Below are 23008 nucleotides of genomic sequence, written 5' to 3'. Positions count from 1 at the left end.
TTAGTTTGTTAACTTTGTCATTGATTAAATGTAGTATTATTAGTCAAATTAATTGGTATAGTTTTGTCTCTCATTTTCTTAAATTTAATTTAAGCTTTATACAGTAATTACAGTTGATGATTGCTTTGTTGTAGCAGTCAGTAGGCAGTGCAAAACTGTTAAAAATAATGACAACCTGTTGTTTAATTTTCAGGGTGCAAAAAAAAAACACTTGTTTTTGCACATTCTAACAATTTGGACATTTTGCAAAGTATGTCAGTAATTCTGATACCTTGTGGTTTTCTGCATGAGTTTATGTGGCAAGAAAAAAAGCACCTGTCATTCTTCCACATTGGCACGATTCAGTCCAGTTAATGTTGAATTCTATTATTTGTGTGCGTGTGCGTATGCGTGTGTGTGTGTGTGTGTGTGTGTGTGTGTGTGTGTGTGTGTGTGTGTGTGTGTGCGCGCGCACGCGCTCATGTTTCTATAGCAACTGTTCATGACAATTTTCAGATCTACAGATGCAGTGCATGTCTGCTTAGCCTATATATAATCAATAATTTATATGTCTATGGTTCTCATGGAAAAAGAAAATTGGATAATTGTTCTGTCTCCTTTGTTCTTTCCCTCCTTTCTGGCTTTTTTTGTTTTATTTGCAGTTTTTAGATTTGCATAGCTTATCCGACAGTCTGAAAGGGATTTGTTCCTATATGACAAAATCATGGGCAATTCCCTTAAGCTTTGGAAAGCTGTGGGACTAGATCCCCATTTGGAAATGAGATTAAAAGGCTCAGTAGTTCAGGGCTTTTTCAGTTTATCTTGAATTTAAAACCTTCATGACTTCATTAACTGTCTCACTATGTCCTCTGCGCTACAAAGTGCTTTTCAATCAAGGATGCTTTGAGCTCAGATAGAAGACTGCAGTAATATTGAACTATGACTCAGGAATTGCATTATTCACTGTTAGATGGACACGAGGGCATTCCAGAACAAATTTGCTGATTTTTTTTGTTTGTTTTGTTGAATTGGACATGCTATGTTCTAGCCATTTTCATGCATGCTTTCCTTGGTAACTCTTTCTCTTCAAATCTGAGCAGTGCATTTTAAATAATTATTATAAATTGCCCATTTCCTCACACTAATGCTTTGACTCATTCATTCTTTTTAGATCTGGTCACAAAGAAAAGATTGGAATAGAAGGCAGAATCAATCACAGTAAATATGTATTTGACCTCACTTGGCACTGAGGCATTTTATATTTTAGCCCACTAAAAAGGCTATTTAAGAAAATGTACCATGTACAAAAATCTTGTGGCATGGTTTTTCTATACAGTGTAGAGTTACCAAAGGACATTTACTTTGCATTGCCCATATAGCAAATATATATAGCATATGAAGACTTCAGATGCAAAAGCCTCTAGGTGCCATCTGAAATTTTCTTCTAGAATGATCATTTTTATAAAGCTTGTATATTTAAGTTAAGTAATTTCACTTAAATGACAATTAATAGGTAATTTGCATTGCCATTTAAGTGAAATTATTGAACTTAAATATACGAGCTTGATAAAAATGATCATTCTAGAAGAAAATTTCAGATGGCACTTAGAGGCTTTTGCATCTGAACTCTTCATATTTAATTTAATTTAATATATTTCAATCTGAATATATTTGTATTGCCCAAAATATTGTATTCTCTTGCCTCTTAAAGTACAAACTGAATCTATTTATGTATTTATTTATCTACAGGATAGGTGGTTTTGAAAAAATGCATATGCATTTACACTAAATCCCTAACTTATAAAATTAATATTTCCGACTTGGTAAAATCACATTTTATTTATAATGCACTCTTGTCCTCATCTGTCTAGCTTAGTGTAACTGGTGCATACACTCTAAAAACTCCTGGGTTAAAAAGGGACCAACTAATTTATGGGTTATTTCAACTCAGAAAATTGGGTTATGCTTTTTGACCCAAATTCTGGGTTAAATACCTGACCCAAATGTTGGGTTTAAAAAACCCAACATCTGGGTAGAAATAACCCAAAAATTAGTTGATCCTTTTTTAACCCAGGAGTTGGGTCAAAAATAACCTAACTTAACCTCACTATCCCAGTATGCCTTATTTCAGAAAATAAAACTTTGTTTTACATTATATTACACACTTCAAGCACTTTTACATTTTTATTGCATTAAATTAAAATCTATATGAAAAAACACACACTTGGACATGTTTATTTTCCTATTTATTTTAGGTCACACTGTAATAACAATATTAGAAATAAAAAATAGAAAAATAAACAACAATTCTCAGAAGAGCCTCAGGAATTTAAGCCTGGGGCCAACTTTGGGGACAAGATTTTTGATAGTGTCCTCATCAAAGAGAAGAAATGCCTCCTCATCTATGTCTTCATCTGAAAGACAGAAAACAAGACAACATGAGTATTGTTAATAAGTTGAGACAATTGTGAACCACTCATCACCAGACACTCTTTCATTATCAAGCTAACAAATAATCACTTTTAAGGGAATGCAGTGGCGGGTTTTTTTTTTTTTTTTTTTTTTTTTACGTGGCCCAAATTGCTAGTTAACTAATGTGGTTCTTTTGCAGCATTAACGTTACCCATTTTGTGTGAATGACATATTTTCTTTCATTAAAAAGTGTAATGACATTAATGCAAAGGTGAATATCTTGCCCATTCTTATGCATAACAGCTTAAAGACAAGGCACAACAAAATCTTGCACTGACGCATTTAAGTCTTATTAAAAAAAATGTAGGTAACGTTATAGAGAGATGATGATATAAGGGCAATAAGAGTTAAATGCTCACCTCTAAAATTCTCTGTCACCTCAGACAGCTGCCACTCAGTTAGCTTATCAGCGACAAAACTGTCCATTCAAGATGACCTGGAGAAAACATAGCAATATAGAGGTTAGCAACAATTTGAAGACTTGACCCGCTTCTTTAACTCTCACTACTTCAGCCAGTAGAGCACTGTATAATATGATAAGCACGGCGCAGCTGGAAAACATAACTCAACTATTGTGTTGCCTCGTCGCTCTGTAGCCGCGGCTATGGGGTTTGCACACCGGACGAGAAGCGCCGCGTCGCGTCTCTAGGACAACTCGAGGTATCGCTCACCGGACGTGCAGTCTCTCAAGGGGCTCACACACCGGACGCGAAGCGCAGTGCCGCGTCTTTAAAATTCGAACACATTATTCTCTATGAGTGTAACGTTACACACACCGGCGGCGCCATCCGGCGTCTGTCCGCGACACCCATAGATATATAACGTTACATATATAGTGTATCTATGCGCGACACCCAGCAACGGCTCAGGACCGTGTTCAAAATCGCGTCCGGTGTGTGATAACGTTACCTCGAGTTGTCCTAGATGTTGTCGTGATAGCCACGGCTACATGCCAACCACAGAATTAGCGCTACCATGGCTAACGCTAGTCTCAACGTATTTTTTTTTTAGCAAATGGTGATAAACTAGCAACAGGGATGGACACATTAAAGTTTACATTACATCAACACTGAAAATACTCTCTTACCTTGAATATAGATGAAGTTGCACCGATGAAGCACAGGCCAAAACGGATCGAGCGCGAAAGCGACGGTTATTTCAAACGACTGTTGTGAGAAAATTCCAGAACAACTGCGGGCGAGAGAGAGAGAGAGAAAGCCAACCCTATAACCCAGAACATGGGTTACTCTTTGAAATATAACCCAGAAACCCAAACAACCCATGAATTGGGTCAAAATATTAGCCCTATAACCCAGAAAATGGTTACTCTCTGAAAAAATAACCCATAATTTTAACCCAACACAAATAACCCAGAAAATGGGTTGAAGAAATAACCCAGGAGTTTTTAGAGTGTAGGGATAAGGACAGAGATTGAATCCAAGTGCATGCACAGTTTTAATAATAAAAGACAAAATCAAAGATAATCCAGACCGGGAAAAAGGTAAACAGTCCACACGAGGATTACAGCAGCAATCCAAAGAACACACGGAGAAAACAAGAACGTCCAAGCACCCTCCGACCGAACACATGAACACCATCAATGACTAACAAAACACTACTGAAACATAAGAGCTTACATACTCAAGGAAATCAAAGATAATGAATTACAGGTGTGCTTTATGACAGAACCCTAATACGACAACAAGGTGAAACAGAAACCAAACACAGGAAGGGAACATGGAAACAAGAGAACAAAATACATTTCAGCATACAAGTCCATACAAACAAAAGACACAGAACCGGGATCGTGACATTTTTAAACAAAAATCTTTTTCTTTTTCTTTTTTTTTATGAACTCAATAATTCAAAATTTTCATTCAGTAGTGCACCTTTAAAGCTCTGTCATATGAGCGGTTAAATCATGTGAAATTTTTGCTTTCTGTCGAACAACCCTGCCCTTTCCTCTAATGTCTTCTGTTCAGCTGATCAAACTGGGAATTTGTGATTTAAGGAATCTGCCACAGATGAGTTAAGAGACTCAGTGCCCTGCGCTCTCTACATTGCTGGTAATAAATCAGGGGTCTTGTCAGATGTAGCTTACTGACAAAATCAATACGGATGCATCCAGGGACAAGATGTGCTACTAAGATGCATTGCCAACATCTGGGCTTTGATCCCTAATATGAATGAGGTCAAATGAAAAGGTGGTGGTCAGAAAGTGTGTGTTTTACACTCATCCTGCCACTGAACAAACTGAGGAAGCAAGGTGGTGAAGTTTATACAACGGTGAGATGGACCGATTTGTTGTTTATGCTTTTTTTCTTTTCTTTAAGGGCCTTGTATCAATAACCAATTTAATTATCAGATAGGACAAAGAGTCTTTAGTTTCATTTTGTTAAAGCTATACAATTTTGCTCTCTTAATGCATTTTTATTATAACAGCTGCTTAGTCGTGAATCAACACCCACTGTGACAGAAAATTATGCCCTTTCAAACTCATTTGAATGATTTTTGAATAGTGAGTGACTAATTGTAGAGAAGCTTGATCTTTTGTAGAAATTTCACTGTAACCAAAATAATGAAGTATTTCAGTTGTATTTCTTTCTCGTTACAAAATATGGCTTTCTAGGTAGTGGTTATTTGCAAGAAAACATTTCTCAGCATTTGCAGGTTATTTCATGTAAGCATCTACTGTATGGGCACCCGCTGCAAGAAGGAGGTTATAAAGCTTATAACAACTGACATAAAACATTGTGTGAACTTGGCATCGCTAGCTTGTGGAAAAGACAGAGAAAACAACAACAACAACAACAACAACAACAACAAAAAGTAATTAAAAAATAAATCAATAATTAGACCAGCCTGCAGTGTGTCTTAATTCCATTCCCACTCTCCTTTTTTTCCACAGAAAGGTTTATGCCACTATATACCTCATACGTTTAATACATATATTTATAATATGCATATTTGCTGCATACTGTCTCTCTCTTCTTTTGGTAATGGCAAACTTGGAGTTCTACTGTATATTAACTGAAAGTCAACCAGACATTCAGGAACGTTTATATTGCTTTTATTGTGAACTGGCCTATACTTGTGAACACAGATACATAATAGTACAGCACATTGTAATACAGGCATAAGCAATAATCAGATAAGCTCTGCTATCAGCTTATGTATTATTATTTATGGCTGTGGTACAGCCATGTATGCTACAATTGCCACATACCAAAGATAAAAGGGATATTATGACACATCAGAGAATGTTTGACATTTTGTATTATTTTTCTCTCTCAGTGTCCTCCTGGATTGAGCCCGATGAAAGATGGCACCGGTTGCTATGACCACCACATTGGTATTGACTGTTCTGACGGCTTTAATGGGGGCTGCGAGCAGCTGTGCCTTCAGCAGCTGGCACCTCTGGAGGAGGACCCCACTCTCTACAACATCCAGATGTTCTGCGGGTGAGATTACACACTTTACACACATACTGGACATGCTAACAGGGCTTTCTCAACAAATATTTAGTTCATGGTCACAGTCATGCATTTTTAAAACAGCAGGAAGTGTTCTGGTAGTTACACCTGCTATTTTTAAAGACTGAATTTCTGAATAATATCCTTTAGTATGGTTAGTTCAGTTGATTATTCATGCAGTTCACAGCACCTTACAGTAACTAATTTTACACATTCTTTCTTAATCCGTGGTGGCTGTTTGTGTCTGAGTGTGAATTGCCACACTTTTTACCTGTTCCCACATTTCTGTCTCTATGTATATTTAAATTGGGCGTGAACATGGCTTTAAATTAAAAACTGACAAACCTGAACTTGCTGAAACATGCTAATACCATCACACATTCACCTGCAAAAAAATGTGGTTAGTAATGTGCACAAGCTAAATTTATAGCCACTATATTCTTTTTATGTAGCTTGCTAAAAAACATATTTTGTCACACACTGAGAAAATGGAAAAGAAGTTGCATTTTATATTAGGTGTGACTGCAGGGCTCAAAATAAACTCAGTGTCTCAAGTAAGGGGTTGGTAAGAATTTTAAAATGTTTTTCAAAGAAATCTCTTAGGCTCACAAAGACTGCATTTATTTAATAAAAAATACAGTCATCATCTTTCTAGCAGGAGCGTTCCCATAGCCTCATCAAAACAGACACAGCGTCTCATTCCCTTCTATGTTAATATATTTTAAAATGTAATTTATTTCTGTGATGCAAAGCTGAATTTTCATCAGCATCATTACTCCAGTCTTCAGTATCACATGATCCTTCAGAAATCATTCTAATGTGCTGATTTGGTGTTCAAGAAAATTTCTTATTATTACCAATGTTGAAAAGTTGTGCTGCTCAAACTATCATACATGTTTTTTTTCCCGATTCTGAATAAAAAGTTCAAAAGAAAAGCATTTATTTGACATTGAAAGATTTTTTTTAACAATGTAAAAGTCTTTACTGTTACTATTGATAAAAAATCCCCAAACTTTTAAACGCTACTGCCTTTTTAAGGGAACTTAACTCAAATGTTTTTCTGTCCTGTCATGTCTTGGTGGAAGTGCTTTTATTCTGACATGACATCACATGCATAACACATCACTAACCATTCCTTCAACTTTCATGTGCCAGCCGCAGAGAATATGACCCAGTCAGAATAAATAGCATCCTTCTTACACCTTCTTCCCTGCTAAAACAACCCCTCTTTTTTTTTCCCTATCAAATTCTCTGAGATCATTCGCTGACTGTTATAGGCACGTTGCATCGACTAAAGGTGACAAATGCGCATAATTCTCTTTTTCTCTGGAGATCCTGATAATGCGACAGGCAATCTGAAGCCACTTAAATCGTTGTCTGTGTTTCGGATGTGCAACTGAGAGGATGTGTCTCACCTACGCTGATGACAGTTTCCTGTAAAACTGTAGTATTTTACCAAGAGAAGTGAGACTGAGCGTTTAAGCCCTGACACCTCTTTCTCTCTGTTGCTTGTGTAATACAGTGCAGACATGACAGATAAGTTTCAAAGTTCCATAAATATAAACGACTCCTGTGTGCTGTCACACTATTAGAATGATACTGTTTTGCAGTAAATAAAAAGAATTGTCAACCTTATATTCATGACGGATGCTACGCTGTGAGATCATTACCTGTACCTCTGGGTAGATTGGAATGTTGTACTACTGTAACAAACAAACACGCAACTAGAAACTGATAACACTTTATTAATCCATGAATCCATATTCGTACAAAATGTACACTTGTTGCTTTACATAATACAGATTGTAGTATTTACATTTACAATTTAAATCCAGACAAAACAGAGGTACTACTTATCGGTTCAAAAAACCGCCCACAAAACCTCTCGCAATACAACTTTAATATAGTAGGATGTCCTGTTACTTTATCCTCTACAGTAAAAGACCTGGGTGTTATACTCGATTGCAACCTGTCTTTCAAAAATCATATTTCATATGTTACAAAAACCGCCTTTTTCCACCTTAGAAACATTGCTAAGCTACGTAATATGCTATCAGTTTCTGATGCAGAAAAGTTAGTTCATGCATTCATGACCTCGAGACTAGATTACTGTAATGCTTTATTAGCCGGTTGTCCTGCATCCTCAATTAACAAGCTACAGTTAGTCCAGAATGCCGCCGCTAGAGTTCTTACTAGATCAAGAAAATATGATCATATAACACCGATTTTATCATCACTGCATTGGTTACCTATAAAGTTCCGTATTAATTACAAGGTATTGCTACTGACTTATAAAGCCCTAAACGGCTTAGCTCCAGTCTATTTAACGGATCTTCTATCGCCCTATAATCCATCGCGCTCTTTAAGATCACTTAATTTAAGGCTTTTGGTCATACCTATCCAGAACCACCAAAGGAGGGAGAGCATTTTCACATTTAGCTCCAAAACTCTGGAATAGCCTTCCTGATAGTGTTCGTTGCTCAGACTCGCTCTCCCAGTTTAAAACTAGATTAAAGTCGCATCTCTTCAGCCAGGCATTCATATAATATTTTTAATCTTACAGTTCAAATTACAATCCGGCCTCTAGTTAATAAACGCCAGAGGAGAACTGGCCCCCGACTGAGCCTGGGTTCTCCCAAGGTTTTTTTTTTCTCCATTGGGTCACCTGATGGAGTTTTAGGACACCATTAGGTCACTTGATGGAGTTTTTCGGTTCCTTGCCACTGTTGCCTTTGGCTTGCTCAGTTGGGGATATTCTGGGGATATTTAATTTGATTTTATCAATAAATTCCACTAGAAACAAACCTTGTTGTATTATTTAATTTAATACTGTGAAGCTGCTTTGATACAATCTGTCTGTATTGTGAAAAGCGCTATACAAATATACTTGACTTGACTTGACTTGACTTGTTTGGTTGTTGGTCCCATATTCTGATTATATTAGTTTTTGATGACTTTACTATTATTCTAAATTGAAGAAAAGTGTAATAATAAAGAATGAATTTGTGGTTCATACATTTTTGACCAGTAGTGGCAAGTATTATCTTACTTTGGCAGGTCAACGCTTCTTTCTTCTGTCCCTTTATCTCTCATGTCTTCTCATTGCCATATGTTTGCAGATGTATTGAAGATTATAAGAGAGGATCAGACGGCCGCTCATGTCAGCCGCTGTCAGAAGCCTGCACTGAGGGAGTGGACTGTGGGGACACAGCTGACATCCCAGCCAACCAGACTGTGTTTGGGGACCTCTTCTATGGCTACAATAACCACACCAAAGAGATTACATCAGGACAGATCCTTAAGGCCACCTTCAGGTGAACTTTTATTATGTGCTTGATTTTACCAGCGCCAAGGGTGACAGATGACTTATATTCACCCATTTTTAATAGCAAGATTGTGCTGATAGTGTGAAATGTTGTGTTGAATTTTCTCTTTATATTTGATTTATTAAATCACTGGTTCCTATTTTCATTTCGGAAATATTAATTATATACCATTAGAGCCTGTAGTACTGTATGTTACAGTGATCTTAACAGGTTCAATGGGCTGTTGTTTAGGTTTGGTAAGTTAAGTTAACTGATACATAACACATGACCTTCAGTGGCTTATTTTAGTTTGGAGCTTTTGCCAATTATATTGACAGGACAGTGACAGGATATGATAGGGAAAAGAGAGAAGGATGTGATCAGGAAATTACAAGTCGTAGGATTACCCGCACTGCATGCATTACCCGCCCCAGCACATCTCTGACAGAAAGTGCCATATGGTTTTCAAATAATGATGGGTAAACCAATATGATAAAAGTCTCTAATACTCAACATGTTATTGTCACGATTAGATCCAAGGAAGACGGAGATGATTGAAAGGTAACAAGGTTGTTTAATAAATAACTCAGAAACATAGCCAGCAGGCAAGACAGCGTGCAACGCACAAACAATACCGGACACCAGACAGAACACAGGCAGGAACTTAAATACACAGTGGCGATTAACTAAATGATTAGCAGCTGTGATTAATGTGATCAGTGGCGGGAAACACAGACAGGGAAACACATGTGAGGAATGAAAACAAACTAAAACGCTATGAACTGAATATAACTGAACATAATGGTGACAATTATATATATCATATTATATACAAGCCAAGGCTCGGCAAGTTTATTTATATAGCACATTTCATACAATATGACAATTCAAAGTGCTTTACAGAAAGGAATTAAAATAAAAGCAAGGAAAATTAAAACAGTTTTAAAAGAAATTAAAAGAGATATATGATACAGTTATAAAATGATTAAAAAGATGATACATAGATAAACTTCACCGGTGTATCATATTTTTCACAACTCCCAGTTTTACTCTGAGAATTTCCCATGGTGATAACACTGTGTCTGTGGTGTTCTTTCTCACAACGGTTCTTTCTGGTTCTCGAATCTGTTTGACTGAGAGCCTTTTCCAGCCTTGTGATATTCACCCAGTAACAGCACTCTTAACCATTTCACCATTTGTATCACTCTGACTGTCATGGTGGTCGAGCAAATCCACCATACTTTAAAAAAAATACTACTGTTGTTGTGTCAAATGTAGTTTTAAGAGTTTTTTTAGGCGAGAATGTAGTTATTTAGACCGCAAATATGTGACTAATATATCCGTTCAGACACTTTCGCAGATCCGAGCTCCAGGTTCAGCGCTCATGTACCCGCAGAGAACAGCTTCATCTCGTCCAGTCCTTTGGGAATTTGCCGCTGGCGCTTATGTAGATAGTGGTTAAACGTGATATAATTCATTTGGAGTCTATCAAATGGGAAATCTTTGGTCTTATTAATCTATTACTTGTTCCAGAGCAAATCGATTTTGGTTAAGGGGAAAATTAAGTTTCATAACTTTATATTTAGGCTATATTTCTCTTAAATCCTATACTAGAGTGCTGCAAGTACATTTGACTGAATTGTTTACTTCTGTTAATTTCCTATTGTCTTTTATAATAGCTATTGCTGTTAATTTGAATAATGTTGTTCAATAAATATTATTTTATATAAATAATATGCCGTATTTGGTATTGATAAAGCATAGCTGGCAACTTTTGAGTTTAGCTTGGAGTGAGATTTATGGCATGGGGGGGGGGGGGGGGATGTAAAAAAAAAAAAAAATTGCATCACAATAAGTGTATTGTGATTGTCACTAACATTTTAGTAACTAAACTGAATTGTATTAGGTTTAGTGACAACATGTTACAATGTTTACATGGTACAATTTCTGGTAAGCTACGCTTTTTTATTATTTCAATTCAATTCAATTATTGTGATTTGATTTAATATTGACTCATTTGGATAAATATTAGGTACACAAGATGTACCTAATCTCAAGAAAAATAAAAAATAAAATCACCTAATGCTGTAAACATACAGAGCCCCATCAGCTGGCAGTATTATTTAAGGTTAAAAATAACTCAAATTAAATATAATGCGTTTTTTTTTTATAATAACAACTTTATTTAACACTAGAACTACCGGAATTCCATAACTACTAGAACGACCATAGCGGTCATTCTGACCGTTCGTACTTTGACGTTCATATGGCCGTACTGAACGTCATTTTCGTCATGTAATATCTATTGTACATGTTAACCTTTCTCTTTTCCAATGAAGCTTTTAATTCCTGTCGTCATAGCCCTTAAAACAAGCACAAAAGAAAGATTGCCCTGTCAGGTGCTGCCTCTATTTGAGGAACATTTTGCATCAAAATAATATTTTTTTTCACCGCACTCACCACGTGAATAGACACGTACAAAAGTTAGGAAACGTCAAAGCTTCATGCCCTGTTTGTAAATAAGTTCAATAATCAATACAAAATCTAAAAATAAATGGATCTACAATGATAGATGATAAACAGGACACACAATTTTAATTCAAATGAATGTGAAAATGTACACACACAAAAAGGCTAAGAAAAAAACGTGAACATTAGCTAAACAAGAAAACGAACTGCTACAGAACGATTAGTTTCAGTGAACAAAAAATATTAACGAACAAAATCATGTTAACTGCCCATTTGAACGGTGCAAACATACCGCATCATTGACGCTTACGCGCACATTCCACACCGGTAAACACCGCCTTTCGCGTGCAGCTCCCACACACGTTGTGACATTTGATACATCTCCTTGGTTTTATTTTGTTTGCAGTTCCTCCAGTTGTATGGCTTTTGATTCCATGTTGTCGGAGTGAAGTTCGCTCGCCAGTCGTATGATGAAGTCCCTCAGTATGGCAATACCTCTGCGAAACTTGCAATGTATAGCGGACTTATGATATCTATAACGCGTGCGGTCAAAATGACCGTTATGGTAGTTCTAGGTAGAAATAGTCAGAACTGTTGTGTGTTTTATGATTTTAATAAAATAACAGTGTCAGAATAAAATATACACATATTTAGGAAAAGTCAGAGTCCTACAGCCACATTTATTTTATTTTAACAAAGTTATTACATTGTAAAATTTAAAAACGGTCAAAATGACCGCCTTGGGAGTTCTAGTGTTAATGATATAAGTAAAAATATAATAAATATGTAATATGGTACACATATTTAGCAAAATACTCTCTATAGCTCTTTTTTCTAGCCAACTAACGTGCTATAGCCTATTATGGTCATTAAATGGCTTTCGTGAGGTAAATGTTATGTGACAATTGTTCTCCAGCTGTTTTATTGACCCCTTTGTTTGATTGATTGGTCGATATTGTGTATGAGGAATATACATTTCTGTAAGTTGTACTGTATCTTTCAACAGTGTTCATTCGTGTTTATTTACTATTAGCCAGTAGAGATGATCGGTTCGCGTGCCGCTAGGGATCTGTCGCGTCACATTTACAAACGTGTCACATTTTTTTATATTATATTATGGACATTGACCTGAAGAATGAATGCTATATCAGATGCAAGTAATACACTCGTTTCGTCGATCTCTCTCTCATAATACCATAATACTGTAGCCTACTCTACTTAATACCAACAAGCTTCAACGAAGCGACTCGACGTTCCTTTGTCACTAGTTCTAAAGTGACGTTTTAGAATTAGTAACTGAGGCTCAGGCTCAACTGTCAACTTGAGATTTGAATCCATGGCGGAAGGAAGTAGTTCTGCACGAAAGAGTGTTTTTAAAGACACTCTGTTGTTGTTTCGTATTTATTTACTCATGTGTGCCATCGAACTGTTGTATAAGCACAATATCACACTCGTAGCCGTGCGATATGGCTGTATATCAGCACACTGTGATTACGGCCGAATCACAGCCGTGCTGATATACAGCCAAATTGCATGGCTACGAGTGTGATATTGCTCATATATTATATTATATTATATTATATTATATTATATTATATTATATTATATTATATTATATTATATTATATTATATTATATTATATTATATTATATTATATTATTGTAATCAGAATTGGGGGAAGTTACTCTTAAAAGTAATGTTTCACAATATTACGTTAATTAGTTACTTTTTATGGAAAGTATGAATGAATGAGGCATATAGTGCTTTCATATGTACTACTGTACACACAGAGCACTTTACAGTCATATCAGGGAATCTATCCTCAACCACCACTAGTGTGCAGCATCCACTTGGAAGATGCATTACATCATTTTTTTGTTACTGTTTAGTAACGCAGGAGAATAAAGTTCAACACTTCCTTCAACAATTAAAACAACAAAATTAAACACAAATTTGATGTTTAAATGAAGTCATTTTTGCTTATAAGTACGGTTGAATTAGACCATCGAAGGTCAGCAGCAAAGACATTAGTAAATAAAGTGAGATTAAATACATAAATCATTTATTACTTAACATTTTAAGTATTGCAGGTTTGCTTAATAGTTTGCACCTCACCTTTTTAATTGATCTGAATACTAAATACTGAATATGTTTTTGTGCAAGTGAAATGAGTAAATGCATGCTCAAATTTAGCCTAGAACTACAATAACCATCATGTTCACACAGCGCACAACACCTCTTCACCTTACTCCAGATTTCTCTCAACATGGGGACAGGAGAGCTGTCACACAATAAATGGGAATACAAAGTAACATATTACTTATTTGAAAAAATATATATATTTAGTTGTACATTTAAAAGTAATGCGTTACTTTACTCGTTACTTGAAAAAAGTAATCTGATTATGTAACTCAACACTGATTATAATTACAATTTGTTTAAATATGTTCCGGCACAAGGAGATGGCCTTCACTAGCTGATTCTTGTTTTGTCTAAGGTTTCTTTTTCACCTAATACATGTCTTTGTTGTTGTTGCTGTTTTTTCGTTATTGTTGGAACTGCTAACTTTCTTCCTTAAGGTTACACTTTTCCACCAAGAACTACATTTTATTAGCCTGTGTTTATTTAGAATTGTATCCCTCGTAAGCCAACAGACAATTCATAACGTAGTAAAGTTAATGCGATAGTTCACCCAAAAATGTCTATCATTTACTCATCCTCATGTCATTCCAAACAAGTATGCATGCAGTGGAACACACACACACACACACACACACACACAACACTAAAATAATGTTGGGGACCCTAATAAGCAGACCGTTGGGGACTGCTATGTACAGTATGTTTGTCTGAAATATACTGTAGATCTTAAATACACTGCTGTTACACTATCCAATCATCAAGGCTAATTTAACAAAAGCACAAATCCTGTGAAACACAGCACAGCAGAATCCTGGTCTAGCTACACACAAAGACTCTTTGAAGGTTCCTCTAATTGAAAGAACCCTGTGATGTGCTCTGTGGTCAGCTCGACCTAAAGGTCACAATGCAAAGCCGTCAACTGCCTTTAAATTAAACACAGACAGTTTCCTGCAGCAGTTTATCCATTTACTCCAGATGGTTTGATTGGCACAGTAGAGAAGGAGGGAGGCCTGAGTGATGAAGAAATAGTGGGAGGAGAGTTAATATTATCAAGAAGCTAAATCTCAAAAGCTCTGATCTCATTTGGAGGCACCCTGAGAGATGTTGGGTTTAGACAGCCTTTGAAAAGCACAGCCGGGCCTCATGCTCTAGGACGTACTCTCTGTGCTGTTCTCTTCACCTTTTGAGAGGCATTGGGCCTAATGCGAGTTCTAATTATGTGGAATGGCGAGGAGTAAATTAAAAGTGACCATAAGCAAGTTTGGTTTAATGGGGATTAATTGGGCCAGCTGAAGCTACTGGATATTCAGTTGAACAAAAGGAGGCTACGGCAAGTTCATTAATCCTTCATAGAGTATCACAGGGCTGCGACAATTAATTTCAGACCTGAGGAAATAGTCAAAAATCTGGTGCTCATGGAGAAAAAGCAGCTGGAAATGTTATGTTGTTTTATCTTCTAGGGTGAGGAATGGAAATCTTTAAAGTGAACAGTGTGGATAAACAAAGCACTTTTATGATTGATTGCGTTCTGAGACATGCATATGCCTTTCCGTTAGTGCTGCACGATTAATCATATCGCAATCGCGATTTCAAGCCTACGCGATTATATGACGCAAAACGCTGCGATTTTATATTAAATAAACAAATTAGCGCTGTTAACGCAATTAACGCAGCATCTGTTAATTTTTGGCATCCTTTGGCTAGTGTTACATGATCCCGCTCTTATTCATGCAAATGCTTTTAAACCATTCATGCGCGATAAGACAAAAAAGAACGCGCTGCCTGTGAATGTCCTGATTGTGACACACAGAAAGACTCGCGGTAATATCGTGAGTGCGCACAAAACAGCATGCCAGAAGACAGTTCTCTTTCGAGCTTGAACGAACAATAACTCACACAATTATGCCAAAATGTCTTTTTGTCGAGTATCTTCATAACATAAGAGTAGTCTTATGATGAACGTGAAGAGTTGTGACTCGTGAGAGAATGAGGCGTGTGAGATCCGCGTCTCTGACAGGAGCGACTGGTCTTAAAGGGACAGTACACAGTAGCCACTAATTATATCTGTCGCTAAAGTTAATCAAAGAACAAAGGGAACAGAGAAAAACACTCACTGCTCTTGACTAAAGAACTTTTTTCTTTAGGCAGATTATCACTAATCTGTGTGTGCATTTATTATGATTATCATATAGGGATTGTCAAATCGTTTTATTTTTTCTTCAATCTACTGAATTTTTCTTCAACGATACCAGGGACACCGAAACACCGGGGAACATGAAATTTGGTGAGCATGTAGCCCCACTAGACTTTTACGGAAAAATTTCGTTTGGTCCCCGGGGGCCACTCCCCCCCCGCGCTGGGCCCCCCCAAACCCAAAAAATGCAGTTTTTCCTAAATAACTACCTGAACCGTGGCACCGAGGATGAAGAAATTTGCAAAGTATGTTGGTCTTAATGGCCCACATCAACCTAGCCCATAATCGATTGTCAAAGTTTTTTAGTTTTTTTTTCCCGTCAATCTACTGAATTTTCCGTCAACGATACCAGGGACACCGAAACACCGGGGAACATGAAATTTGGTGGGCATGTAGCCCCACTAGACTTTTACGGAAAATTTCGTTTGGTCCCCGGGGGCCACTCCCCCCCCCCCGCGCTGGGCCCCCCCAAACCCAAAAAATGCACCGTGGAACCGAGGATGAAGAAATTTTTATGGTATGTTGGTCTTAAGGGCCCACATCAACCTAGCCCATAATCACTCATTTGTGATTTGCGCCCCTCCCATAAAAAATGAAAATGCAATATTATTCTGCTTTAATCGCCCCTATCTTCAGTGGAGATGTTCAGAACTGCACCATATTTCATGTGTATGATTAACTTGACATCCTCTGGGGGTATGCTAAGTTTCGTAGAATTTCATCCATGGGGGGGTATAAAATAAATGCATTTATGTGCACATTTAGTGACTGTACACTCATCGGCCTGTAGATGGTGCTGTTGAGCGAAGGGTTGCTGGTTTAGGATGATACTGTCACACACACACATGCAGGAATACAAACAAACGCAAGCATGCACACACACTGACATCCACACGCACAGACACACACACATACACACACATACAAATCCACATGCACAGACACACACACACAAACACACATGCGCACACACAAACACACACACATACACACACACACAGACAGACATGTACATACTACTACTTTTGTTAGGTATATACATAAACACGCAATACAGCCAAATTGCTCCACGTCATTTATTTTTGTGGAAAGCCAGTGCAGGCCTGAGCGGCGGTCATATTTTGTACATCTAGTTTTCCTTGAAAACCAAGCAAGTTGACTCATGAAACCATTTGTTTATTATATCGCATATCGCAATCGCAATATTGACCTCAATTATCGCAATATGACATTTTCCCCAAATCGTGCAGCCCTACTTTCGGTTAATCGAGGTAAGATTATCTGATCTAAAATGAGGTTAAAAAAGAAAAATAGTAAATATTTCTGAAAAAAGCTGAAGAAAGCTGTTTATGCTTGCAATTTGATTAATGAGATTGTCATGGTTGAATGTATGTTTTTTTTTAAATTGTATGTCACTCTGAGGGGAGAATACACTAAGAATAAATTGTGTTTGATAATATGCCATTTATTTGTATGCACTGTTTGTGCTGTTTTAGTGCTTCATTTACTAAATAAATTATGCAAATCTGTTAAAGGTGCAATACACCCACAATAATATGCGCTGGACAGATAGGATTAGGCAGACTGCCACAATCTGGTGTGATTTAATGGGATCCAGACACCTGAATTGACTCTTTAAAATACAGAATTCAGCTTTGCCATCACAGGAATAATAATATTTCACAATATTACTGTTAATATTTTTGAACAAATAAATGCAGCCTTGTTGAGCATAAAAAATATTACTGACTTAAACTTTTTACCAGTAGTGTATATTCCTAGTTATAGCTAAACATATATATCACAGTACCATGTTTAATGGATTTTGAGTGCTAATTGAATAAGGCAAAGATTCACTGAAACACTGCATGTAAAAGTGGCACAAAAGTTTAGTGAAGTCACCTAGTGAAGTCTTGTCTAAAAGAGGAGGTTAGATGAAAAATGGCAAATGATTCATATAACTCACATGCATGCAATATGCACATACATTCAGGAGGAATTAAACATATACTTACAGAGGTAACTCTGATTCATCTCTTTCCAAAATGACGCAACAGGGAAAAGAGCGAGCAACTGCCAGATAAAACCCATCCAGAGAGGTTGAAGTTGTTTATTATTCTGTTTTAAACTTACACCTGCCGTGTGTTTCCTTTGGCGCTTCACCAAAAGTTACTACCCACAAGTCTGGGTTGTCACACAGCAGCTGCTTTTATGATCTGACTCATATCTGAAAGGCATGGTTACATTTTCATGCTGTTTAATCCTGAACGAGAGGTGCAACACATTTCCTGTGACAACTTGCCCAAAAGACAATGGAGAATCTATTAGCTCCTGTTTGATGCTTTTCAGGCTAGTGGCATTCTCTGACAGATGAACATGCCATTTTGAAAGCCCTGTATTGCAGCGAGGGTGTGCTGTTGGATCTTTACTTTCTCTGTAAAGTAACTTTTATGAAGAAATACAGAGGACAGACTTGACACAAGGGAACTTTATTGAGGTTGCATTTCATAGCCAAGATAATCTGGACATGAAAGTGTTTGAAGTGTTTAAGATCATATTAAAAATTCAGATTTTCAGATTCTAGTGTTTTGGTCTCTATTTAAAGGGATCCTTCCCCCAAATGTGAAAATCCTTTGTTTACCCTCATGAAAAGACTTTCTTTCATATGTGGAAGTTGACACAAAAGATATTTAGAAAAATATGTTGTTCTTAACTTTGTCCATACATTCAAATTCAGTGGGGTCCAGTGATGTTTGGAGCCAAGTGACTTTCAAAATCTTGTGGGGATTTTTTAGAGACCTATGACATTATCACCTTCTCAACACCAATTTTTTTTAATAACTTAAGCAGTGTTCTTAATTGTACTTTGAATCTTTCTCACCCATGTTTCATTTTTGTATTATTATTTATGCTAAGGCATATTTATATTTTCATACATTTTAAACATACATAGATATTATGACATTAGATTTCTCCATTCCATTCAGTTCCATCTCAAAATACCAGCCTGTTGTGCTTGTTAATTGTTAGCTCAATTTAGCTTATAGTTCATCTTGATTCGGTACTGGATATTTGCAAGCCAACTGCATGTCTGTGCTCATCATTTTAATTATATGTGGTCTTTTGAGATGTAGCATCTGGCACGTTAAAAGTTGAATCGGCACCTCCCCAAGCAGTAATTGACATGTTCCAGTGCCATTTCCACAATTTTTTTATATTAGTGCTATTTATGTCCCAATTATAATTTTCAGCCACACAAATATGTCTGTATAGTGTATCTCTTGCTCTAATAATAACAGAAGTTTGGTGAATTTGTGAAGAATGCTAAGCTCTAAACATGGACAATCAGTGTTTTTGGAAAAGTGCAAAAGAAACTTGACAGGTGAAGTTTAAGACAAACTTTGATGTTAGCTTGCTGAAAATGTAAAATAATTTTAAAAGCTTGAAGTTTGAAGGTTTTACAGTCAGTCAGAGAGGTAGGTTGGTAGGTACTGTAGATAGATAGATAGATAGATAGATAGATAGATAGATAGATAGATAGATAGATAGATAGATAGATAGATAGATAGATAGATAGATAGATAGATAGATAGATAGATAGATAGATAGATAGATAGATAGACATGGCATTGGGATTTTTTTTCTGTTTGTTTGTTTCTTGGATGACAGCTACAGAGAACATCGGAACATCTTCATAAAAAGAGAGAGAGAAAGTTATACAAATACTGACAAGCCAACCTTTACTGCACATTGTTGAAGTTTGCACACACACATAGGCATTTACACAGTGCATTCTTCAAATACGGTACACTGAGTGCAGATTACCCACTGGATGTTGTGCTCGAGGCTGTGCTACTGTCTTTATCCAGAAAGTCCCTATGGTACTGATGACAAAACTCTAGCTTGTTGAGCAGCAGTAATTCCGTTTTTTTTTTTTTTTTTATGGCAGCGCCATATCTGTGAACCATAGCTTTTGTAGATCAGAGTGCTACGAAATTAAGTAAAGTATGCAAATATTTTGTTGACATCTTAATTAAATACTATACACACTTTTATAGGGCATTCCAAACAATGTACCTATGCCTACTTCCACTCCCATATCTTGTGTGCATTGCCAGGATTTCATTTCGATTTTTGTCTTATCATCATGAGACTTTCCACCTAAAAACATGTGCCCTTTCCTAATTACTTTTCCTCTCCTCTGGGTTCCAGCCTTAACCAGTTTCACTTCTGTTCCTTCCCAGCGTGATTTGAGCTGGTTTTAATGAATTTTTTACTGCCCTTTGTTCTCATTAAGGGTTTGCAGAATCATGATTAGGACTACCTCTCTTAAAATCTCTCAGTTGGGTGTTTCTATCCACAGCAAGAAACTCAAAGTGCTACCTTTCTCCCAGCACTAAATTAAAACATCACACTCAGGCCATGAGGAGTCGGATACATTTTTTTTTAAAAGCTTGAAGTCTAGGGTGTTTTCATATGGCTCATCTTTTCAAATGCTCTTATAACTTTTCCTTATAATTAGAAAATAGAAATGGAATGTTGATTTCCAGTTTACAGTATGCTGTGATATTTGCACTATTAATTAAAAATACGAAAGGTAAAATGTGTATTTTTTCTATACTTATAATTTTCAAAAAAATATCATTATCCAGAAAAGTGGATATAATTTGTGTCTTTGTGGGGCTTTCAAAACAACCAATGGCGTGTGTTTTAGGTGGGACTATCTGTTTGACTGACAAATTGGCAGGTTTGGGGTTTGAAAACCTTTGACAGCAGGTATTATTTTTGCAGTTCTGTTTAGTGGTTTATAAGGTACAAGTTTAAACAAGCTAAAACTACTAGCTCACAATTCTGCAATTCTAGATGAATAGATTCAGCCTTGCATATTATGATTAATAATGCATGAAATCTTCTCTTAACAATATAAATTGACAGCTGATATCTCGTTATCTTGCCTGGAATTGAATAACTTCATTTCCGACCCTTTAGGTTTAAGTTACTTAAATCAAAAGAAAACGTACTCGGTTACTAACGTAACCTCGGTTCTCTCTAGTAGAGGGAACGAGTACTGCGTCTTAGCTAAGACGCTGCGGGAAAAGTCTCTTTTCACGAATATTGAAGCAAAAAATTATCCTTAATTTTAATATTTGTAAAACGCATTTGCAGCAGTATGCAGCCATAGGCAAGACGGCTCGTTTGCTCATTGGCTGTTCTACTAGCAAAAGCATAAGCCTATCGAGCGCAGGCTGATGCAACATCAGACCAATGAGGCCACTTCCCGCCGACGCGGGCGTGGCCTAGCCCTATAAAGGTAGCTCGAAAAGGCTGACTCACTTGATTTATTTCATCGAAGAAGCGAACCAAAGTGAATCGTACGCACGGCAAGGAACGCAGTACTCGTTCCCTCTACTAGAGAGAACCGAGGTTACGTTAGTAACCGAGTACGTTCTCTTACGAGAGTTCTCTCGTACTGCGTCTTAGCTAAGACGCTGCGGGAACCCAATGTAAGACGCCGTGCGTGCAGGGATTAACAACCATAAACCTGGAGGCGAACCCAGGATTTACAGTGCACAATCACCAGAGGGACTCACAGAGAGTCCTAGAACAGGAGGAGGAACTCTCCGTTCTGATATGTGGCTGCGTCCGCAGACGCAATATATGACATCACTTAGACAAGACACCCTTGACTAAAGTGGGAATATGGGTCTTACGTAATACTGCCCGTAAGATAGTAGTAACGCACTGCGCTTGTATTCTCAGTGTTCAATTACACCGATAACAGCTTAGCCTGCAAAGCGGGAACCTCAAGGTTATAAAACCTGATAAATGTAGATGGCGAGGCCCAGCCTGCCGCCATACAAATATCCTGTAAAGATATCCCACTAGACCAGGCCCACGAAGAGGCAACGCCTCTCGTGGAGTGCGCTCTGACACCCAGTGGGCACTGAAGACCTCTGGAGGTGTATGCTAACGCTATGGCGTCAACTATCCATCTGGATAGGCTTTGTTTCGAAACAGCCATTCCCTTGGAACGTCCACTGAACGAGACAAATAGTTGCTCAGTCTGTCTAAAGACAGCAGAGCGAGACACATAGGCTCTTAAAGCCCTGACAGGGCAGAGAGAGCTCAAGTCTCCTTCCTCTTCTAACACCGGCAGGGCGGACAGGGATATAACCTGAGCCCGAAACGGCGTGTTGAGGGATTTCGGCACATAGCCGTGCCTAGGTTTGAGTATGACTCTCGAGTCACTAGGCCCAAACTCCAGACACGACGGGCTCACCGAGAGCGCGTGCAGGTCCCCTATGCGCTTCACTGAAGCAAGGGCCAGCAAAAACACTGTCTTAAATGACAGATGTTTGAGACTAATCGTCTGGATGGGCTCGAAAGGGGAACCTTTCCTGGTCTCCAGAACCGTAGAGAGGTCCCAAACAGGAACCGACGGGGGTCTGGGAGGGTTCAGTCTCCTAGCTCCCCTGAGGAAGCGGATGACCAAATCGTTCCTTCCTATCGACTGACCGAGCGTTGTCTCAGCGAACGCTGCGATAGCCGCCACATATACTTTGAGCGTGGATGGGGCTCTGCCCTTATCCTTATCAGTGAACTCTTCGTCCAATTGACTCTGAGACCGAGTTTCTCGAGGTGATCGAGTAACATGGTCCTGTGCTCCACGAGCTCTGATCGTGAATGAGCCAGAATCAGCCAGTCGTCCAAATAGTTCAGCACTCGCATGCCTCTGAGTCTGAGAGGGGCGAGCGCTGCGTCCATGCACTTCGTAAATGTGCGAGGTGCCAGGGACAGACCGAATGGCAGGACTGTATACTATGCGCAAGGATTTTCCTGGTCGTAAGCATTCTGAAACTGCGTTTCACTAATGCTTTGTTCAGCTGTCTCAGATCCAGTATGGGTCTGCAGCCCCCGTCTTTTTTGGGAACCAGAAAGTATCTGCTGTACAGCCCCCGTTCGCTTTGAGCAT

At 37.8% G+C, this 23008-nt stretch overlaps 1 protein-coding gene across 5 annotated transcripts in view; it reads left to right on the top strand.

The window, feature by feature from the left end:
- astn1 (astrotactin 1) overlaps window positions 1-23008 on the top strand; it is a 242840-nt gene that overhangs the window by 106592 nt on the left and 113240 nt on the right. For all 5 annotated transcript variants that reach the window (XM_084410826.1, XM_084410825.1, XM_084410824.1 and 2 more), the window contains 2 exons: window positions 5746-5912; window positions 9044-9238. In XM_084410826.1, coding sequence (XP_084266952.1) covers window positions 5746-5912; window positions 9044-9238 — 362 coding nt within the window. The remainder of the gene's footprint in view (window positions 1-5745; window positions 5913-9043; window positions 9239-23008) is intronic.

The sequence above is a fragment of the Rutilus rutilus genome (assembly GCF_951802725.1).
Source record: "Rutilus rutilus genome assembly, chromosome: 6".
Lineage (NCBI taxonomy): Eukaryota > Metazoa > Chordata > Actinopteri > Cypriniformes > Leuciscidae > Rutilus > Rutilus rutilus.
Note: the sequence above shows the minus strand (reverse complement) of the source record. Positions and strands in the feature narration are given on the sequence as shown.